General features: G+C 43.2%; 1 protein-coding gene across 6 annotated transcripts in view; it reads left to right on the top strand.

The window, feature by feature from the left end:
- Positions 1–23,852, top strand: part of LOC126183515 (glutamate receptor ionotropic, kainate 2) — a 270,896-nt gene that overhangs the window by 89,734 nt on the left and 157,310 nt on the right. For all 6 annotated transcript variants that reach the window (XM_049925566.1, XM_049925565.1, XM_049925564.1 and 3 more), the window contains 2 exons: positions 6,631–6,815; positions 23,347–23,504. In XM_049925566.1, the coding sequence (XP_049781523.1) occupies positions 6,631–6,815; positions 23,347–23,504 (343 nt within the window). The remainder of the gene's footprint in view (positions 1–6,630; positions 6,816–23,346; positions 23,505–23,852) is intronic.

Here is a 23,852-nt window from a genome sequence, read left to right as displayed (position 1 = left end):
GATATAAGATGAACATCAACAAAAGCAAAACGAGGATAATGGAATGTAGTCAAGTTAAGTCGGGTGATGCTGAGGGAATTAGATTAGGAAATGAGACACTTAAAGTAGTAAAGGAGTTTTGCTATTTAGGGAGTAAAATAACCGATGATGGTCGAGGTAGAGAGGATATAAAATGTAGACTGGCAATGGCAAGGAAAGCGTTTCTCAAGAAGAGAAATTTGTTAACATCGAACATAGATTTAGGTGTCAGGAAGTCGTTTCTGAAAGTATTTGTATGGAGTGTAGCCATGTATGGAAGTGAGACATGGACGATAACTAGTTTGGACAAGAAGAGAATAGAAGCTTTCGAAATGTGGTGCTACAGAAGAATGCTGAAGATAAGGTGGGTAGATCACGTAACTAATGAGGAGGTATTGAATAGGATTGGGGAGAAGAGAAGTTTGTGGCACAACTTGACTAGAAGAAGGGATCGGTTGGTAGGACATGTTCTGAGGCATCGAGGGATCACAAATTTAGCATTGGAGGGCAGCGTGGAGGGTAAAAATCGTAGAGGGAGACCAAGAGATCAATACACTAAGCAGATTCAGAAGGATGTAGGTTGCAGTAGGTACTGGGAGATGAAGAAGCTTGCACAGGATAGAGTAGCATGGAGAGCTGCATCAAACCAGTCTCAGGACTGAAGACCACAACAACAACAACATGATATTACAAGTTTGTTGTGACTCCTCCCAAAAGAAATGTTTAAATGTGTGTGAAATTTTATGGGACTTAACTGCTAAGTTCATCAGTCCCTAAGCTTACATACTAATTAACCTAAATTATCCTGAAGACAAACACACACACCCATGCCCGAGGGAGGACTCTAACCTCCGCCGGGACCAGCCGCACAAGGCTCCTCCGATTTTTAATCTTTCAAAGCAAATGGCCTGTTGATATCATATTACGTAAAATACTTCCAGACAAGGGATAGTGGGCCGGCCGCTGTGACCGAGCGTTTCTAGGCCCTTCAGTCCGGAACCACACGTCTGCTACGGTCGCAGGTTCGTATCCTGCTTCGGGCATGGATGTGTGTGATGTCCTTAGTTAGGTTTACGTACAGGGCTATTACAAATGATTGAAGCGATTTCATTAATTCACTGTAGCTCCATTCATTGACATATGGTCACTACACATTACAGATACGTAGAAAAACTCATAAAGTTTTGTTCGGCTGAAGCCGCACTTCGAGTTTCTGCCGCCAGAGCGCTCGAGAGCGCAGTGAGACAAAATGGCGACAGGAGCCGAGAAAGCGTATGTCGTGCTTGAAATGCACTCACATCAGTCAGTCATAACAGTGCAACGACACTTCAGGACGAAGTTCAACAAAGATCCACCAACTGCTAACTCCATTCGGCGATGGTATGCGCAGTTTAAAGCTTCTCGATGCCTCTGTAAGGGGAAATCCACAGGTCGGCCTGCAGTGAGCGAAGAAACGGTGGAACGCGTGCGGGCAAGTTTCACGCATAGTGATGTGAAAGATTCAGTGTTTAAACCTCCTCTACCAAGAAACGTGCCAGAACTGCGAGCTCGCATCAACAATGCTTTCGAACTCATTGATGGGGACATGCTGCGCTGAGTGTGGGAGGAACTTGATTGTCGCCTTGATGTCTGCCGAATCACTAAAGGGGCACATATCGGACATTTGTGAATGCCTAAAAGAAACTTTTTGAGTTTTTGTATGTGTGTGCAAAGCATTGTGAAAATATCTCAAATAATAAAGTTATTGTAGAGCTGTGAAATCGCTTCAATCATTTGTAATAACCCTGTAGTTCTAAGTGTAGGGGACTGATGACCTCAAATCTTAAGTCCAATAGTGCTTAGAGCCATTTGAACCATATTTGAACTAGGAATAGTGCCATTCTGTAACACATCTGCAGTTCGACGACGACAGTGAGGAGCTACCATGTAGATCAGATGGGTCAAGTCTTGCGCTTGTACTCTCTAAAAGGCCACGCCACATGGTAACAGGTACATTGTTGTCTCAACAACGATGTACCAATTCTTACGCGATGTTCTTGTAGTTCGTGTCTGCAGGAATTATTAAAATAGTACTGACAGCTTCTCCCATTGTCTATTATAACGCAATATTTCAAAGCAATGAAAGTTTTAGGCAGAAAAATTTATTTTTATTTACTTCATTAAAAACCAAATATTTAAGGAATGCTACTATGGCTATTGCAGTTTTTTACTTGGTTATTAGTAAAAAATAAAAAAAACGCTTGTTATAACCGAAGCCAAACAAATATGAAAAACGCCGATTATTCGGAACTAAAATACCGGTATCAGTTTTAACCAGTTGGTTTTTCCCACCCTAGGTCTTAGGGGCAGCCTTTGCCGTTTTACTCACGCACATGTTAATGTTGCACTCCCGCGTGATCACGCCACCGGAGGGCGGAAAACAGGAGGCTTGAGAAGCATAAGCATCCTTTGCTACTTCGATCACGTTCTAATTTTGTCGAACGGTTTTGAACGGTCCCTTGTGGTTCCAGCCTGAACGCGAGAGCAAAACTTGCGGTCGCGCTGCACTCCAAAGGGGTGCGTTCACGTTCAGTTGGGATGCACCCCACAGTGTCTTTATACAAGGTCTGAAACCTACGATAGTGTCAGCCGTTTCGAAGGTTGTCAAGTCCTTTGTTCATCACAATGTGAACTGCCGTTTACGACCGCAAAATGTGTGGGAATTAACGCCTCAAGGAAAGAGGTGGTTTTATTGACGCCATTTATGCCAGTCTATAAGGCCTCTTCGTGTCGATTCCGCGCAGCGGTCTGTCTGAAATGTTTTCCTTGGCCACATACAAGAAAAACGCATGATTTCAACGCTGGGCGTAGCTGTTCCTACCTCCGTCGCGGAAGTGTCAAGAAAAGGGATGAAATGGGGGTAAGAGGGGGTGTGACGACCTTCCCATCGTGCGACACGTCGATAGTGGCGTTGGACAGAATTTCTGTAAAATTTGGTGCCAACGTGACATCGTTAACCCACATTACACCTCACATGAACGTCTGAGGTCTGGCCTCTTTAATGCGTGTGTCGACATCTAGCTGTTTGAAGCGTCGAGCCCGAGAGTGATCTCGCATTATCACAGAGGAAGTTCCTAGGTACCTTTGAGCCAAATTTCAAATTTATATGTCGCAATGGAAAAGTGAATACCTGGAGGGAAAGCGACGTTCTTTTCGATGAACACTACTGAGAAAATTTAGACAACCGGTGTCTGAAGTTGACTGCAGAACGATTCTGCTACCACCAACACACATGCCGCGTACGGACCGCGAAGACAAGATACGAGAAATTAGGAACTAGAAAGCAAGTGGTACAGAGTACCGTCCTCCACGCACCGTAGGGTGGCTTGCGGAGTATACTTCTGTTGCGCAATGCAGATTGGTGGAGACTGTCCCTCACGCGTGGAACACCCCAATTCAAAATCCAATATCTTTAATTCATTGTCGAGGCTTTGCTCTTTACGTGTGAGAATGAGTTTAGTCATCCCCTTCAACAAGAAGACTGGTCTGGCTGGAACGCTGTAGATGGCGAAGAATTGGTACTAGGCGGTCATTTGAACATCCACCACTGACGTAAGACATGGTAGCGGTTTGTATGTGCCAATGTGTTAAATGGAGTCAATGCATTAAGACTGGTCGTCGTGGAGAACTGACAGAATGGCAAAAAGGGGCTTTCAAGTTTGGACGTATCCACGACCACACTATGATGCAGTTGCTCGATTTGTTGGCGTATCAGCACGGACAGTAAAACGTGGCTATTAGGAACGATCAACCACTCGCAGCCGTGTAACAGGACGTACGGACAGCGGTCAGAAACAGGGTCCAACCGATGACGACAGGAGACGAGTGTTACGCCTTTTCAGTGACATTCTATTTCAAACGCGATTGCAGCTGCTGCTGCCAGAGAATGTAGGTCCATCCAACCAGTTTTCATGTGAACTTTGTGAACGGAACTACAAGCAATGGGCATTTGGAGTCATGTACTATGCAAAAAGATGTTGCCCACAGCGGCACATGTAACTGCCTGTTTTCAATGGGCCAAACAACATGGGAACTGAACAGTTGCTGACTAGAGGCGTGCAGAGTAGTCCGACGAGACTCGAATTTGCCAGTTTTCAAATAATGCAAGGCGTCGACTGCATTGATTCCCCAATCAGGTGTTTAACTCAAAGTGTGCGGAGGGTGTAGTTCCGGCCGGAGGTGGTTCTGTGATGTTTTCATGGTATTTTTCACACCACGACTTGGGCCTCCTCATTTATTTTACAGTCAGCGTGGACAAGGTAGTTTGTTTCAACGTTCTCGGTGACCAAGTGTTCCCTTTTCTTATACGTCTTCATGATGAGCACTCTGTTGGCACTCGAGTCTTCCAAGATGAGAACAGCCGTGTTCATAGGGCTGCGCGCACACGCTTCTGATTTGACGAACCCTCAGATACCATGTCTCACCTCGACTGGCCCGCTATATCACCCGATCTTAATCCCATAGAAAATTTCCTGGACTCCAGAACAGCGTTTAAAATGGGGAGTCAACATTCGCGCAGTTTGATAGCTCTACGGTGTTTAATCATCAAGGAGTCGCTTCTGCTGAATATGACATACTTGAAGAAACCTGTGGACCCTCTTGAGGCTGTTATCAAAACTAGAGGCATGTTATAAGGTATTCGTGTGATTTTTCGTAGGGGTGGATAAGTTTTTGTTTGGTGCGCTGATTAAGAAGGCAACAGCAGAGACAACCACTGTAAATTGATGTCAGATTTCTGCTAATTTACATGCAAATTCAGCATATAGTCAAAAAATTTGGTGAAAATAGTCTTCGCTTTACTATTCTACATGCGTCATAAAGCTCCATCACAATGATTTGAAAGTCGACATTCGACATCTGCGAAAAACTAATTCCAGTTTCAGACAGACTTCACCAACCGAGTACCGCAGACTCAAATTATCAGTTGTGCGATTAACACGATGTTATGCCCTCCCTAGAACGATGACTTATGGTGATACGATATCGTGATGGACAAATTCGTTAATCGTTCTTATTCTGAGAAAACATCATTCCATCGTAACGTCCATGTCGACACCGTACTACCGGCTGATCATGTCAGTCATCCGCGAATCAGACACCAAAGAGTTATTTAACAAAACTGAGAAGTAATATAACTGGTATTGAAACATAAGACGCCATGATTTCGCACAAGTCGACCTAAGATTGCGCGTCGGTTACGTGGAGGCAAGTGGAATAAGCATGATGGGTTTTGCGTCGAATAAAGAAACTCCATTCCCTCATCTATTAGTCTGCAGTATTTGCATCCCTTATCGGACAATTGTGCTTTTCAGAAAAGGTAAATTTCCTGAAGTATTATGCCGTGGTCGAATGTATTCTCTAAATCGATGAGGTCGAATATTGGGATGATTCCCCTGAACAGGAGATAGTCGATTTCCATTTCCATACTTGTCCAATCTCGGTTTGTGTTCATTTCGCAATTACGTCGTTATCGGCGGAAAGTTACACCTTAATTTTGTTTCTTTTTGTTTTCACGGATTGGTTAAGTTAGATGAACATACCGTCTTCCGCCATTTCAGTGAGTTGACGTTTATTTACGAATACCACCACATACTTACTACGTTTTTTGTAATTTATACGTATGTCAATATATTCCGTTGTACTGTATCTTTTGTGTTTCTGTTGACGGCCTGAATCCGAAATCCTCGTGCTATCTCTCTGTATAATCTGTCGTACATAGTGATTCCCTTAGTTATATGCACACTGATCTACACCAACATCCGTGTCGTCAGACTTCTTCGCTGAAGTCAAAAGTGAATACCTCGGGATAAATTTCCGCCTTGACATGGATGTAGACTGTTAATGTATCGTTAGTTCGCGCAATCTTTAACTTGCATGTTTCAAAGATGTGTGTGATGATTGTAAACGAAAGAGAAAGAAAGTTCTTCATGGTGTAACTTTTTCGAGCAAAAACAACTGGCACTTCCATATAATTAGTGAACTGGGTATATGGACGTGATGCCGAAGGCAAATTTAGAAAAAGAAAAACGTGATGTTACTACTCGTAGCACGGAAACAACGCATTTCTAGTTTTGTTGATACAGAATTATTTATGATAGATAAATGAGAAACCGCACGTAGTTCAGCACTTAATTACGCGTCATTTATATTCATCAAATAGTATTGACTGACTGTGCTATGCAGCTGAATGCACTCACGGACGTCCATAGGCCTAGATGACTACGAGCCACTTGTATATTTGTTACTGAAACATTCAAATGTTACAGATGTAAAACGAAAACGGTGTACTGCTTTTCTTTGTCGTTCACCGTCCGAGGAATCACGTAGAGACATTTTTAAAATATTGGCAGTCTTTTTACTCTTAGTATCGAGTTCATTGTTACACCTGGCAACTTTATGTAAGTGTTCCAATATATTGGCACTATTAGATTACTCTTTAATTATATTTCAGTAATCATAAAGCTACTCTACGTGACATAACGCCATCAGATAACTGATGTTACTTATATTGTCCATGCTTTTTTCGCAGTACTTCAACCCATGTTACTATGCAGTGTTTATGTTACTGTGCAGTGTGCCACCTGCTTCGGAGCGGCGTGGCGGCCATCTTTGGGCCCCAATCTGGCCAGACGGCGAGTCACGTGCAGTCCATCTGTGACACCATGGAGATCCCCCACTTGGAGACGCGCTGGGACTATCGCCTCCGTAGAGAGAGCTGCCTTGTCAACCTCTACCCGCACCCCACAGCACTCTCCAAGGTCAGTAAGCTTCTGTTTTACATTACACTGCAGTGGACAGTCGAGATGGTCGTTCCGTTAAATCAACTGAGATATTCATTGATATTAATACCGTGACGAACCTCCTTTTGCCCGGCGTAGAGCAGCAGCTCGATGTGGCATGGACTCAAAAAGTCGTTGGAAGTCCCTTGCAGAAATATTCAGCCCGTCCATAACTGCAAAAGTGTTGCAGGTGCTGGATTTTGTGCTCGAACTGAGCTCTTCATTATGTCCCATAAATGTTCGATAGGATTGATGACAGACTATCTGGGTGGCCAAATCATTCGCTCAAACTGACCAGAATGTTCTTCAAACCAATCACAAACAACTGCGGCCAGCTGACAGGTGCATTGTCATCCATAAACCGTCCATAGTTGTTTGGGGACATGAAGTCCATGAACGGCTGCAAATGGTCTCCAAGTAGCCGAACATATCCATTTCCAGTCAATGATAGGTTTAATTGGAACAGAGGGTCCAATCCATTCCAAGCAAACAGAGCTCACACCATTATGGAGCCACCACCAACTTGTACAGTGCCTTGTTGACAATTTGGGTCCATAGCTTCGTGAGGTCTGCGCCACATTTGAAACCTACCATCAGTTCTTACTATCAGAAATCGGGACTCAACTGACCAGGCCACGGTTTTCCAGTCGTCTAGGGTCCGACCGATATGGTCACGGACCCAGGAGAGGAGCTGAAGACTGTGTCGTGCTGTCATCAAAAGCCTCGCGTCGGTCGTCCGCTGCCATAACGCTTTAACGCCAATTTTCGCCCCAGTGTACGAACGGATACGTTCGTCATACGTTCCACATTGATTTCTGTGGTTATTGCAACCAGTGTTGTTGGCCTGTTAGTACTGACAATTCTACGCAAACGCCACGGTTCTCGGTCGTTAATTTTGCACAGCATACAAACCATAATTAAAAGTGTATGAAACTGTTGAATTTTGCAAATCTATTAAAAACTGGGGTAAAAATTGAGGTAATTAACTATAAAATTTGTGTTTTTTCTAAACATGAAGTTTTAAATATAACAGTTCATTCGTTTTTTCATAAATTAAATGAATTCTAGAGTTTCATACACCTGTGAGTATGGTATGCATGCTGCGCAAAATTCATCGTAGAATCTCTCTAACTTATGAAGAAAAGTGCACATATAGCAACAAATGCAGCCATTAGTAAGTGAAAAAATGATGAAATTTTGCACGTAAAAAAATTATTTAGTTATGTTTTCAAACATCCACTGCAATGAGTGTGAATCCTGAATCCTTCCTGGTGTTGCTGACAAAGTTTTATGAATTTATTTGTAAAATTGTAGACACTGGAAATTAAAATGTCCTGTGATGCCTCTCCTGCTCCAAGTCGGCCCGTTTGATGTCCTACCCCCCTTAACTGAAGACAGTCGGCCACTGTGTTGTGCGTGGCGAGAGGAAATGACTGCAGCCGGCCGCTGTGACCGAGCGGTTCTAGGCGCTACAGTCCGAAACCGCGGTGCTGCTACGGTCACAGGTTCGAATCCTGCCTCGGACATGGATGTGTGTGATGTCCTTAGGTTAGTTATGTTTAAGTACTTCTAAGTCTAGGGGACAGATGACCTCAGATGTTAAGTCCCATAGTGCTGAGAGCCATCTTAACCATTTTCTGTAATGCCTGAAATGTGGTATTCTCGACACACTTTTGGCACTGGGGATCTCGAAATATTGAATTCCTGAACGATTTCTGAAATGGAACGTCCCATGCGTCTAGCTCCAACTACCATTCCGCGTTCGAAGTCTGTTAATTCCCGTCGTGCGGCCAAAATCACGTCGGAAACCTTTTCACGTGAATTAACTGAGTACAAACACCTCCGCCAATGCACTGCATTTTTATACCTTGTGTACGCGATACTACCGCCATCAATATACGTGCATATCGCTATCACATGACTTTTGTTAGCCCGCATCTCGTGGTCGTGCGGTAGCTTTCTCGCTTCCCACGCTCGGGTTCCCGGGTTCGATTCCCGGCGGGGTCAGGGATTTTCTCTGCCTCGTGATGGCTGGGTGTTGTGTGCTGTCCTTAGGTTAGTTAGGTTTAAGTAGTTCTAAGTTCTAGGGGACTTATGACCACACCAGTTGAATCCCATAGTGCTCAGAGCCATTTGAGCCATTTTACATTTGTTATCTCAGTGTATACGTCAATGGCTACGAGAATTAAACATTTAATAATGATTCCACTTCCCCTGATATCAGAGCACACACACACACACACACACACACACACACACACACACACACACACACACACACACACACTCGTACATAGACTGATCAAAAGTATCTGAACACCTACTAGTCGTCATTAATGTGGTGTGTGTCCGCACTCTCCTTCATGACGAGCTTTAACTCTGCTGGCGACGCATTCAGTGAGGTGTCTTAATGTCTGTGGAGGAATGCCAGCCCGTTCTTCCTAAAGAGCCGAAACCAGAGAAGACAGTGGTGTTGGACGCTGGGGTCTGGAGTAAAGTCAACGTTTTAACTCATCCCACACGAGTTCTGTTGGGTTCAGGTTGGGACTATGGGCATGCCAGTCCATTTCAGGAATAATATTCTCCACAAACAATTGCCTCACAGGCGCTGTTTACGACCGGGTGCATTGCCATGCTGATATAGTCTTCGACTCCGCACTTTGCCTCTACAGTACGCAGTACAGAACGGTCTAAAGACTGTTCTTACCAGGCTTTATTTGGTTTATCATGGTTGTAGAGTCCGCCCCTGGTAGCTGAGTGGTCAGCGCGACAGACTGTCAATCCGAAGGGCCCCGGTTCGATTCCCGGCTGGTTCGGAGATTTTTCTCCGCTCAGGGACTGGGTGTTGTGTTATCCTAGTCATCATTATTTCATTCCCATCGTCGCGGAAGTCGCCGACGGGGCGTCAAATCGGAAGACTTGCACCAGGCGAACGGTCTACCCGACGGGAGGCCCTCGTCACACGACGTTATTACGGTCGTAGAGGATCACATGTGACTGGCAGTTCATCTTTTCGAGCCTCATCTAAGACGTGTGGCCTCCAAATGTAATACGCCTTCCGTAGTCGGTTTTCTAATGACATTTTAATACATACTGTTTAATTTAGTCGATATCTCAACAGCTGAGTAAAAGAAGAACGAATAATTGTATTGTTACAGAGTAGCGTTACAACAGATCATAGATTTTAATGACCAAGATGATACATTATCTTTACCTAAATCTTTACTCCCAAATGAGAAAGCAATCGGATTTGTGTTTTATGTCAAAAGGTAGATCATTACAATGTCATTTCTCTGCTAGCAGCCGTAACAGTTTCTCTGTAAACAGTTCTCTGATGTTTTCAATATTGGCTATTTTCTCCATAGAAAGTTACATCTATTCCCTTAGACTACGAAATAATAACATGCTGGTGATTCGCAGAAGATTGGTTTCATAACATTTTTATTCGTATTTATTTAGCTAATTACATTTTTATCATTTACTCAGTCCATAGTTCTCATTTGCTACGTAGGCACTTTCAGTTATCACTAAGTTGCCTCCGTACTATTTATGATTTTATGTATCTGATATTATGTTAAAATAAGGCACGACCATGTGTTCTAAAGAAAGACGGGCTACATCCTCCACGATTCAATACAATTCAAGTGAAGTTAGTTAAGTTTTCTTATCTGAAGTATATATATCATCCAGTTTTTGGAGTTCTGAAGTTGTCAGCAATAAAACACAAGGAGCGGAAGGTATTACACGTCTCTTTGCATTCGCACCATGATGTTCGGCAGGCTATGTTCTCACGATGTAGGATCGTCTTCCTCCCACATTGTATTATACGTTTCAACTTACATCATAATCCCGTCCTAGAGTGTGAGCATATGCCCTAGTTACAACCCTAGGCGTGCGATGTGTGAGTCAACGCATGTTACGTACTATATTATAAACTGAACCAGAAAGTTGAACGAAAACGAATGGTATGATTTTGAACGTCACAATTTCTCCCGGAAGTTTCTGTGGGTGTGTATCACGTGCAGTGCTTGCAGTGTGTGCAGTGACTAGCGAATAGATAGCTCAGCACTTGGTAACTGGAAAAAACGCGTGGTATTTAGCACAGAAAGCGTAACTGGTGAAGTTACATTAGTCTCAGGATGTACAGTTTCACGGTACAGTCTTTAATAGCCATAATTTTGTAGTCATTGAGATATTGTACTGTAATTCCATTATGTTCTTATATAATCTTTACATACTGTGTTTATTCATCTCATTAATTACCAACAACAGACAGCAAAAGGCCATTCCGACTTATAGCTTGAGGTAAGGGATAAAGTTGTAATTATATATTCTCTTTAAATCTTCAGTGGTCTCCGCAGTTGAAGCTCAGTGAAGGTAGGTTCACTTTACAAGTCAGAACAATTTTGCTCCCGCATTTTTAAAACCTCAGCCAGTTGTCGTCTCTAATGACTTCACTGTCACTTGGAAAGCAGTTAAGGCTCATCAAGTTAGATGACACAAGGAGTTACAGTGATTTCCATAAACTAGAACGGATAGCATGAACATCAATAGCTGTGAAACCCCTTAAACAATGAACACAGAGGTTGAGAAAACTACCAGTATAGTGCTACAGTACATAAGCAAATTCCTACCAGCCGCGCGGGGTACCTGCGCGGCCTCAGGCGCCTTGCCACGGTTCGCGCAGCTCCCTCCGTCGGAGGTTCGAGTCCTCCCTCGGGCATGGGTCTGTGTGTTGTCCTTAGCGTAAGTTCACTAAGGTTAGATTAAATAGTGTGTAAGCCTAAGGACTGATGACCTCAGCAGTTTGGTCACACAGGAACTTACCATAAAATTTCTTAGCAACGGTGGTTAATTTCACTCGTATCATAGCAGATGCTCGCGTATTTGTCTGCAACACGGTAGTTAGTTCTGTCAGAGTCAAGCAAGACAGATGGGGTGGTGAATTTGGCAGTTTGTTATCGACGTATCAGCAGCGATGAATCGCCTTCGGCTGGTTGGAAGCAGGTCAATCTCAGACGGTGGTGGCTTGGCCAGGCGATTAAGCGATCGTATTCCCGTTGTTCATAGACTACAGCGGCAACTTCTTACCTAAGGTTCGGCATACAGTGTGTAAAGTGCCTCGCGGCACTCCAGTGGCCATTGTCTGCTGTTTCACAGATGAAGGAATATCACCATAACTCCATTCCAACTACGATCTGCCCTTACTGTAGTCATAGGAAGTGTGGTACTATTCACATATGTAGGCTGAAAGCATCTTGATGATCTTATGCATGCAAGGAAACAGACGAATTACCACTCATGATAGGAGGAAGTATTTGCAGTGAAAATGCCACCATAGCAACTAGATTCCAAACTAGTGGGCGATAGTCATGTCTACAATGAGTCTCGAGTTAACTTGCAAAGTGGCAGCATGTGTGTTTTGATGTTGCGAAAATTTTAAACTGATTTCCACTCATCCAGCACCTGCGAAACGAATAGTTGCAGGATGTTTCACATAAGACGTTTTTCTCTATAACTTAATATATGATTTTTTGTGGAAAATATAAAGAATCATGTGTATAAAGTTTTGTTTATTTCTTGCCGGTTTCGGCCACAATGGTCATCTTCAGATGCTACAAAAATTAAGAAAGCTTAAACACTGAAGCGCCAAAGAAACTGGTATAGGCATGCGTATTCAAGTACAGAGATATGTAAACAGGTAGAATACGGCGCTGCGGTCGGGAACGCCTAAATAAGACAAAAAGTATCTGGCGTTGTTGTTAGATCGGTTACTGCTGCTACAATAGCAGATTATCAAGATTTAAGTGAGTTTGAACTTGGTGTTATAGTCGGTGCACGAGCCATGGGACACGGCATCTCCGAGGTAACGATGAAATGGAGATTTTCCAGTACAACCATTTCACGAGTGTGCCGTGAATATCAGGAATCCAGTAAAACATCAGATCTCTAACATCGCTGCGGCCGGAAAAAGATCCTGCAAGAACGGGACCAACGATGACTAAGAGAATCGTTCAACGTAACAGAAGTGCAACCCTTCCGCAAATTGCTGCATATTTCAATGCCGGACCATCAACAAGTGTCAGTGTGCGAACCATTCAACGAAACGTCATCGATATGGGCTATCGGAGCCGAAGGTCCACTCGTGTACCCTTGATGACTGCACGACACAAAGCTTTACGCCTCACCTGGGCCCGTCGACACCGGCATTGGACTGTTGATGACTGGAAACATGCTGCCTGGTCGGACGAGTCTCGTTTCATACTGTATCGAGCGGATGGACGTGTACAGGTCTGGAGATAACCTCATGAGTCCATGGACCCTGCATGTCAGAAAGGGACTGTTCAAGCTGGTGGAGGCTCTGTAATGGAGTGGGGATTGTGCTGTTGGAGTGATATGGGACCTCTGTTACGTCTAGATACAGCTCTTAACAGGTGACACGTATTTAAGCATTTTGTCTGATCACCTGCGTCTATTCATGTCCACTGTGCATTCCGACGGACTTGGGTAATTCCAGTAGGACAATGCGAAATCCCACACGTCAAGAATTGCTACAGAGAGGCTCCAGGAACACTCTTCTGAGTTTAATGAGTTTAAGCACTTCCAATGGCCACCAAATTCTTCAGACGTCAACATTATTGAGCATAACTGGGATGTCTTGTAACGTGCTGTTAAGGAGAGGTCTCCACCCCCTCGTACTCTTATGGATTTATGGACAGCCCTGCAGGATTAATGGTGTCAGTTCCCTCCGGCACTACTTCAGACATTAGTCGAGTCCATGCCACGTCGTGTTGCGGCACTGCTGCGTGCTCGCGGAGGTTCTACATGATATTAGGCAGGTGTTTCTTTGGCTCTTCAGTGTATTATAACCTTAAAGCAATTAACAATTTTACTAGGGCTGCTTGTGAACTAATCTTGCTTGATCAATGGAACTCGTAACTAACTAACTAACCAACAAACCTAACTAAATAAAGTGCAATTCAAATACATGTGGCTCATACCTAAAGCGAAATTCGGCGAACACACGTTCATACGTTTTCAAACTGAATGTAAAACCAAAAATCAAGGAATTGTGAACTGTAGGTACAACTGAGTGTAATTTTCTTTCCTTTCTCTTTGCTTTAGATACACACGTTCTGTATAAGACAATCCTTACAACCGGAAACCATAAAATATGACAAATACTCCAATACTAATTCAGTTATAAGTGAGATACAAAAATTGAGTGCAGTTCGCAATATCAATAAAACCATATTTTTGGAACAAAGTAAGGTATTCACAATAAAAGGAACAAAGCTTATAGCTATGCAGTTCTTGCTGCTGGATGTTTAAGCCACTGCCCATAAGATTACAAAGACGATACGGTCTGGACGACAAGGGCGGCATTTTGCTGTAGCTCGCTGGCACTCTTCTTCCGGCTGCGAGGTGCGTTTACATTTGCTGGGCAGATGCTAGCAATAGGATATTTGACTGTTCTCTAGAAATTGTCTTAAATGAATAATTATGTCTTTTATGATCCTAACATGCTTCTTCTTTCTTGAATTTCAGCATTCTTTTATAAAAGCGGAAATGAAATTTAGATAATGTGAACGCCCGCTGAAACGCTCCATTCGAATCATGTGGTGTCCGTGACATCACTAGTTAGCTCGGTGCTGTCATAACGCTAATTCACAGTGATGTCTCGTTCTGGAATTTACGTTCCGGAAAACGGATTAAAAATGGTGTGTAATACCACACTGTACAAATATATCTACAAAAACTCCTGAAAAGTTGTTTTTGATTGTTCCAGAAATGAGAAGGTGCGTAAAATGTGGTTGCACTGTACCGGCAAATTGGCACCACGTCGACGAAGTTCACTCACATACTTAAAAATGAGTTGACCTGTGAAGTTAACATTAACTTATCTCCGAGATATGCTTTTCCACTGTTAGAACGAAGGATAGCGTCATTCAACGAAATTAAACACCTAGTTCATATTGTCGTTTTACCTAACTACACCTCAGTTATTCGGTAGCTCAGTTGTTAGAGCGGTAAACCGTCAAATTTTATAAGACGATGTCCATAGATCGCTGTTTAGAATCTAACCCAAAAGAACATTTTTATAAAACGACTTGACTGTCGCCTCACATGAAAATCGAATCACAATTACAAAACTTCATCACACGTCACTTTCAAAAAAAGATATTTTCTAGTTATGGGACCACACACTTTTTACTTTATTAGAAACAATGGTTTTATCTTCGTACTGTCTAGGTAGGATTCTTATTGTTTAAACTTTCGCATTTTATCATCTTACATAAAGATGAAATAAGTCTGCTTCAGATGCTAACGCAGTTTACACTCACAAACATCACAGCCCTTACGTTTGCGTAACCTGCTTATTGTACGCACTTTATATCTCCGTACAACCTCATCGTCCTACACCACATTATACTGTGGACGTATGGTAATATCTTCGCCACTAGCAATGCTTTCCAAAGAAGTGAACTGTTTGTTCGCAAAGTAAATGCATTTGCCCACTGTTGTTAGTTTCTCAGATTAAGATTAATGTGAAGCTATATGTGATACGTCCCGCAATCGAAACAACTGCTGCAATGAGTTCTTGCTAATGCTAGTTTCGTATTTCGTGTAAAACTTTTTGAAATATGTGACTCTTCCAGGATTCGAACACATGACCTCTTTCACTGCAGTCAAATGCTCTAGCCGTTGCTCCACGGAATGCCTTGTAGCTGCATCGTCTCTTCTGAATGTGCTCTACAGAGGAAGTCAGCACTAAGTTTTACCAAGAATAATTTAGTTGTGCTTTTGGTTTTAGCTCATCACTGATAGTCGACTATCTAGTTACAATATACGACCCCATTTGCAAAAGTTTATAATTCCTTAGTTTTGAGCGAGTTTAATGATGTTGCAGGGAGCAGGGAAAAGAACGTCCGTCGTTGCACATATCACCGCTCTAGATGAGTGGTGAGTAAACGCAGCAACTTTGGCAAGGCTTCCACAATCGGCTTTCGCCAGATTCCTTTCTATTGTTACTTAAAAGCAGTAATAGCGTTCTCCATCACTATATAGCTAAACTTTTCACAGTCAAAGTACGTAAAAACCTCGTAAATTTGGCTAACGCTCCTGTAACACAAGTATACCTCCGTCTTCCTTCTGGACTGTGACTCGCCAGAGCATCAACCAATAACAGACCGTTTTAGATCACGTGACCAGACCTTGATATTTAATGATTTTTAAGCTTTAATTACATAAAAATAACAGATTTTTGTAAGAATATTGAGCGTAAATGCTATTTAAATGTTATAATCAATTAGAATAACAACAGTCCGAACCATATTTTTAACAAAGGCAAATAGCCTATTGACGGCGAGGCCCAGACAGCACAGTACAGCATGTATGTAAGACCCAACGACTCCCTAAACTGAACTGAGGATCATAAATATAAAAATATGCATCTGTTACAAACTTATTCTGCTCATTGATGATTTCGTCTGGTTCCCTCCTGTTAGTAATATAAATCTTCAGTTCTTCTGAAATGTCTAATCGTTCACTTTTTTTCAACTTTATATCAAATTTGTAGTTGCTCGTCAGTGCTACCAATATTATGTCCCTTCTAATGCATACGCTAGCCTAGTGCTTTCTTATTGCCGGCATAGACGTGCTCTTTAAATCTCACGTCAAAGGACCAGTCAGTATAGCTTTTTAGGTTGAATAAACGGTTACCGGATCTTAAGCATCCGTACTGGGTAAGCTTAAAAAGATATAGCGTTCTTCGCAGCCACTACATGACATTTCACAGAACCCCGATTTCCCATATTTTTTCTTCTTACGTGTCGAGTTATGATTGACTCTGGCAAAAGTCGTCAGGCGCATTTTCTATGGTGCTTCGGCAAATATTTGAAATTTAATTTTCTGCACTGAGTAGCTGGAGTCACCCCAGACAAATTGAGCTCAACATGCATTTCATGTGACACCCACTGCCGACAGAAAGAGTCCGTTTATTTCCCGTTGCAAACAAAGTGGTTTTTAAAGCGGTATTTTTCATGCACGTTCGATAGAGCGATCCCAGATTCGTCTAATGGGACATTTGTTTTATCGATGTGTATGAATTGGGCCAGTAGAACACAATGGATAACAGTACTCCAGCAGCGATAGCATCGCCCTGGCCCGTGCTGACTGCTACCGCCAAGCATGCAGCGCTACTGAATCGCTGCTGCTTTGCTGTTAATTCTTCGTGTTATACTTAGGAAAATTTGTGGTAAGATCTTATGGGACCAAACTGCTGAGGTCATCGGTCCCTAAGCTTACACACCACTTAATGTAACTTAAACTAACTTACGCTAAGGACGACACACTCACACTCATGCCCAAGGGAGGACTCGAACCTCCGACGGGGGGAGCCGCGCGGACCGTGACAAGATGCCTAAGACCGAGCGGCTACACAGCGCGGCGTCGTGTTTTACTGCTCTTGTTAATACACATCGGTAAAACAAACATCTGACTAGACGCTCTATGGAATGGGCACGTAAAATTGCGAAATTACTGAGGCTTTTTGCAGATGATGCTGTGGTGTATCGAGAGGTTGTAACAATGGAAAATTGTACTGAAATGCAGGAGAATCTGCAGCGAATTGACGCATGGTGCAGGGAATGGCAATTGAATCTCAATGTAGACGAGTGTAATATGCTGCGAATACATAGAAAGATAGATCCCTTATCATTTAGCTACAAAATAGCAGGTCAGCAACTGGAAGCAGTTAATTCCATAAATTATCTGGGAGTACGCATTAGGAGTGATTTAAAATGGAATGATCATATAAAGTTGATCGTCGGTAAAGCAGATGCCAGACTGAGATTCATTGGAGGAATCCTAGGGAAATGCAATCCGAAAACAAAGGAAGTGGGTTACAGTACACTCGTTCGCCCACTGCTTGAATACTGCTCGGCGGTGTGGGATCCGTGCCAGGTGGGGTTGATAGAGGAGATGGAGAAGATCCAACGGAGAGCAGCGCGCTTCGTTACAGGATCGTTTGGTAATCACGAAAGCGTTACGGAGATGATAGATAAACTCCAGTGGAAGACTCTACAGGAGAGACGCTCAGTAGCTCGGTACGGGCTTTTGTTAAAGTTTCGAGAACATACCTTCACCGAAGAGTCCAGCAGTATATTGCTCCCTCCTACGTATATCTCGCGAAGAGACCATGAGGATAAAATCAGAGAGATTAGAGCCCACACAGAAGCATACAGACAATCCTTCTTTCCACGAACAATACGAGACTGGAATAGAAGGGAGAACCGATAGAGGTACTCAGGGTACCCTCCGCCACACACCGTCAGGTGGCTTGCGGAGTATGGATGTAGATGTAGATGTAGATTTAAAAATAATTTTGTTTGTAATGGGAAACAAACTGACGCTTTCTAGTGACACTGGGGGTCGCATGATAGACGTGACGAGCAGTAATTGTCTGCGCTGACTGCAGACACACAATGCAAAAACGAGATTGTAAATATCTACCGAAACGGCAGAGTAAATGAGCCTGACGATGCTTAGGAGGTGTATTCGAGGTATATTATCTAATATCCTCAACACAATGACAACGATTACATTCAAAAGACAGAAAACTTCTTTATGAAGAATAATATTGCAGGGGTTAAAAAGGACCGACAAAGAGATTCCAGGAAGAACTGAACAGGAAGACAGATAATTTGAATTTCCTCTTTTCACATAGAGATAGAAAGTACCTAAAGTTTATGAACACACCTACACCTCTCCTGAGGGCACAAATTAAATTGCATAAAGAAAAGAAATCAACCACGTCGATAGTTAATAAAACAGACTGTCCTAGATATAAAATTAATGGGGAGCTCACCGAAATATTGAAAGCAAACTTTTTATGAAAAAGTCTACGATATTAATAACAGTGCGACCATCGACCAAGAAATAAAAGATATCGAGATTACAGGTGGTGTTACGTTTGCGTGAAGAGATATCGAGAGCTTGTGAACAAATATTAAAATTGTAGAAGCCTTAGATATTATAAAAATAAACCTTCTGTGCAACAAACGCTGGGATAAGTTAAAATTGTAGAACTGATAGATATGCCACAGACTGTTCCGTTATGTAACTATTTTCTGTTTAACAATAAATGGTCGGCCAGAGTGTCTGTGCGGTTCTAGGCGCTACAGTCTGGAGCCGAGCGACCGCTACGGTCGCAGGTTCGAATCCTGCCTCGGGCATGGATGTGTGTGATGTCCTTAGGTTAGTTAGGTTGAAGTAGTTCAAAGTTCTAGGGGACTGATGACCTCAGATGTTAAGTCCCACAGTGCTCAGCGCCATTTGAACGACGTTCTGAAATATATAGACAAAACACAAAATAGAATTGAGCACATATTTTGCAGAAATGGTGTTAAAACTGCGTTCAGGAAATGAGATAGTTTATAAACAATGGTGCATCATCACTTGCCACATATGAATAATAAATATGGGAAATCAGGGATGTGTAAAATATCTTTCAGTGGTTGAGAAGAAAGCTATATCGCCTGGACAGGCTAGGCTTGCAGATGCATGAAGAGGGACATAATATTGATAATGCTGACGAGCAACTATAAATTTTACATGAAACTGAAGAAAGTAAACTGTTGGACATTTTGAAAGAACGTGAGATTCGTATTACGAAATAGAGTGAACCAGAAAAACTCCTCAATGAGTAGATTAAGTTTGCAACAGATGCATATTTTAATGTTTATGACGATCAGTTCAGTTTAGGGAGTCTCTGAGTCCTACATACATGCTCCAATTGATGATGGGGTCTCTAAGCGACTGACTGCAGTCCGGGACGTGCCGTCATTTGATGCTAGCATCTGCTCTGAGAATGTAAATGCACCTCGCAGCCGCAAGAAGCTTGCCAGCGAGCTACAGCAGGATGCCTCCCTTGTCCACTCCGTATCGTCTCGTCTTACCTTGTCCGCCTCCGTAGCCGGCATGGTAACTCAGAGTTTTTGGGCAAGGGGCTGGTTGCCCCTGTAATAAAAATAACTGAGTGATTGGATCATAGGTGAACTAGAACGGGTGTCATGAGACGTCCGCTCCGAGCCAATACAAAAAAGGGGGTCAGTGGGTTCAAGTCTCGTCTGGGTCGGGGATTTTCTCCGCTCAGGGACGTGGAATTCTGTTGTCTTAGTTATCATTTCATCCTCATTGACCCCCAGGTCGCCCATGTTGCGTCAACCAAAACGACTTGTACTAGCCGACTGGTCTACCCGACGGGAGTCTTTAGCCACAGGACATTTCATTTAATTTCTAAGCTTTGGTCAGTGGCGTAGACATCTAGCGCTCAGAAGTGCAGCGTCGTCAGCGGGCGGAAATTTTTGCTATAAGGACTGCTTTTTTGTTACTTTTCTTGCAATATTATTTTATTGATTTAAGGACCTGCACTCTACTTTTATGTTTTACTAGTAACTGACTGTAATATTGTTGTTATATTTGTCATATTTTATGCTTTTCAAAAGTATAGATTGTCTTATAGAGGACTTGCGCATCTACCGTAAGCCTAGAGAAAGAAAAGTACACTCATTTCTACTTATATAATTCCTTGATTTTTGGTTTTACGTTTAGTTTGATAGTTCATGAACATGTAAACATGTATTCACCAAATGCCACATTTACCTATGATCCACATTATTTCATTAGCACTTTACTTGACTCACATGTGGACCTAGTAAAAATATTGCTAATTACTTTAAGATTTTAATATAAACATTTTTTTTTAATTTTCTGTCGCATCTGATGATAATTATGGCCGAAACAGATCATAAATATCTCAAAGATAGTGATTGTGTCAAGAAATAAACAAAAGTGTATAATAAGCCAGTCACCGGCACCTTAAACGAAATTTTTTTTTTCCCCAAAATCATATAAATGTCACCGAATGTACAACCCCTAGGCGACTTCAAAAACGCATCGACAAAGTTTGTTGCTCGTTGACACCAGCAACTTTACATCTCACCCACAGTTCGTTTAGAACGCGCGTTGATTTGTGCATCCAGGAAAATTGTCACTCGTCTGAAAAACTCACTTAAATAATACTCCACTACCAGATTAGCTACCAACACAGCCAATTATGTAGGCGTCCAGCATGATGCATCCATCCCTAACTAAAAATGATAGAATTTTGACTGAAATAATGTGTACCCCCTTAGTTTAAATACACTCCTGGAAATGGAAAAAAGAACACATTGACACCGGTGTGTCAGACCCACCATACTTGCTCCGGACACTGCGAGAGGGCTGTACAAGCAATGATCACACGCACGGCACAGCGGACACACCAGGAACCGCGGTGTTGGCCGTCGAATGGCGCTAGCTGCGCAGCATTTGTGCACCGCCGACGTCAGTGTCAGCCAGTTTGCCGTGACATACGGAGCTCCATCGCAGTCTTTAACACTGGTAGCATGCCGCGACAGCGTGGACGTGAACCGTATGTGCAGTTGACGGACTTTGAGCGAGGGCGTATAGTGGGCATGCGGGAGGCCGGGTGGACGTACCGCCGAATTGCTCAACACGTGGGGGCGTGAGGTTTCCACAGTACATCGATGTTGTCGCCAGTGGTCGGCGGAAGGTGCACGTGCCCGTCGACCTGGGACCGGACCGCAGCGACGCACGGATGCACGCCAAGACCGTAGGATCCTACGCAGTGCCGTAGGGGACCGCACCGCCACTTCCCAGCAAATTAGGGACACTGTTGCTCCTGGGGTATCGGCGAGGACCATTCGCAACCGTCTCCATGAAGCTGGGCTACGGTCCCGCACACCGTTAGGCCGTCTTCCGCTCACGCCCCAACATCGTGCAACCCGCCTCCAGTGGTGTCGCGACAGGCGTGAATGGAGGGACGAATGGAGACGTGTCGTCTTCAGCGATGAGAGTCGCTTCTGCCTTGGTGCCAATGATGGTCGTATGCGTGTTTGGCGCCGTGCAGGTGAGCGCCACAATCAGGACTGCATACGACCGAGGCACACAGGGCCAACACCCGGCATCATGGTGTGGGGAGCGATCTCCTACACTGGCCGTACACCACTGGTGATCGTCGAGGGGACACTGGATAGTGCACGGTACATCCAAACCGTCATCGAACCCATCGTTCTACCATTCCTAGACCGGCAAGGGAACTTGCTGTTCCAACAGGACAATGCACGTCCGCATGTATCCCGTGCCACCCAACGTGCTCTAGAAGGTGTAAGTCAACTACCCTGGCCAGCAAGATCTCCGGATCTGTCCCCCATTGAGCATGTTTGGGACTGGATGAAGCGTCGTCTCACGCGGTCTGCACGTCCAGCACGAACGCTGGTCCAACTGAGGCGCCAGGTGGAAATGGCATGGCAAGCCGTTCCACAGGACTACATCCAGCATCTCTACGATCGTCTCCATGGGAGAATAGCAGCCTGCATTGCTGCGAAAGGTGGATGTACACTGTACTAGTGCCGACATTGTGCATGCTCTGTTGCCTGTGTCTATGTGCCTGTGGTTCTGTCAGTGTGATCATGTGATGTATCTGACCCCAGGAATGTGTCAATAAAGTTTCCCCTTCCTGGGACAATGAATTCACGGTGTTCTTATTTCAATTTCCAGGAGTGTACATTAGCTACACGATAGAAAAGAATAATGGTCTGTTTAAAAAGTTATAGCTCGTTGTTGTAACTCTCTGGACGATAATTAAATAAAGTGTGTTCGTAAATTCACTGGAAGGGTAACGTTTCTTACGTTTACCTGTATAAAGAAATATTTCTTAAAGAGAAACACCTTATATAAAACACACTATTTAAATGAGACAATGTTTAAGTGTAAGGTGGTGTATGTTAAATTTGGCGGAAAAACTTCCATGTCTTTCCAAATTTAATCGGAACTGAGCAGGTCTATAGAGATGACACGCTTGATGCTTATGTATGTCTCTGTGATGACACAGTAAGTGAGGATTTCATCCTACGAAACGACAACCCTCTCCTGTGTAAGGTACAAATATCTTAATCAGTAAACAATTCAGTGCATGGAGTGACATGTGCAATCTCCCGAGAGAATCCCGTAAACAGTATTTCGGATTCTGTTCGTAGACCCTTGCCGTCCTAAGAGCTATTTTTTTTTCGAGTAGAACTGTATTCACTTACCAAGGCACTCATCCTTAGATACTGTTGTTAACAATATCACGCAAATCCACAAATCTCTGTATGCACTGGATTGTTACTCAAAAGAGTCATACAGCTTACGTTACTTTCGCTGAACTAAACTAACACACCCATTTTGCGAGTTCCAATATAATTTGAGCTGTGAGATTAATTCTTACTGTGGTGTACCTTATCCACATCGCACCATTTGCTGTGTGCCTTGACTAACTTTCATCAAATTAGAATTTGTAATTTATTGTTATTTTTGTGCTTTTTCTTAGATTTGTAGAAGTGTTTTTGTTCCGCAACTCAAAATGTTTTAGTTTCTGTACCAGATACCAATATTTCTGTTCCAGGCGTACGTAGACTTGGTCAGGGCATGGGGCTGGAAGTCGTTCACAATTATCTACGAGAACAATGAAGGATTGGTGCGCCTGCAAGAGCTGCTGAAGGCCCACGGGCCTTCCGAGTTCCCAATAGCCGTGCGTCAGCTAGGCGAAGGCACAGATTATCGGTAAGTTGCTACTTCCCTTTCATTAATCCTTTCTGCGTTCGTCAATGTCTCACGTGTCTCAAGTGTCGTGAAAACTACTTCATTGTAAGAGCTAAGTCTTCAATATTTATATCTACGAGGGGACTTCAAATAGTAAGTTACATATTATTATTGCAGACCAAGTAATTTTTATTGAGTGCTGCACTACACGTCAAAGTGACACTGACAGATGATACTGTATTTTTAACAAAGTCACCAGGTTTCTGCAAACAATGATCGGAAAGTTCTACCAGTCGTTCTGTTCCTAGACGACAGAAATCCGCTCCATGTTCCATTCGAGAACCGTTGTGTGAACGTCCTCATCGTTGG

The sequence above is a fragment of the Schistocerca cancellata genome, chromosome 4 (assembly GCF_023864275.1).
Source record: "Schistocerca cancellata isolate TAMUIC-IGC-003103 chromosome 4, iqSchCanc2.1, whole genome shotgun sequence".
NCBI classification, from domain to species: Eukaryota; Metazoa; Arthropoda; class Insecta; order Orthoptera; family Acrididae; genus Schistocerca; species Schistocerca cancellata.
The sequence above is the reverse complement of the archived record's forward strand: the minus strand, read 5'-3'. Positions and strand labels throughout refer to the sequence as shown.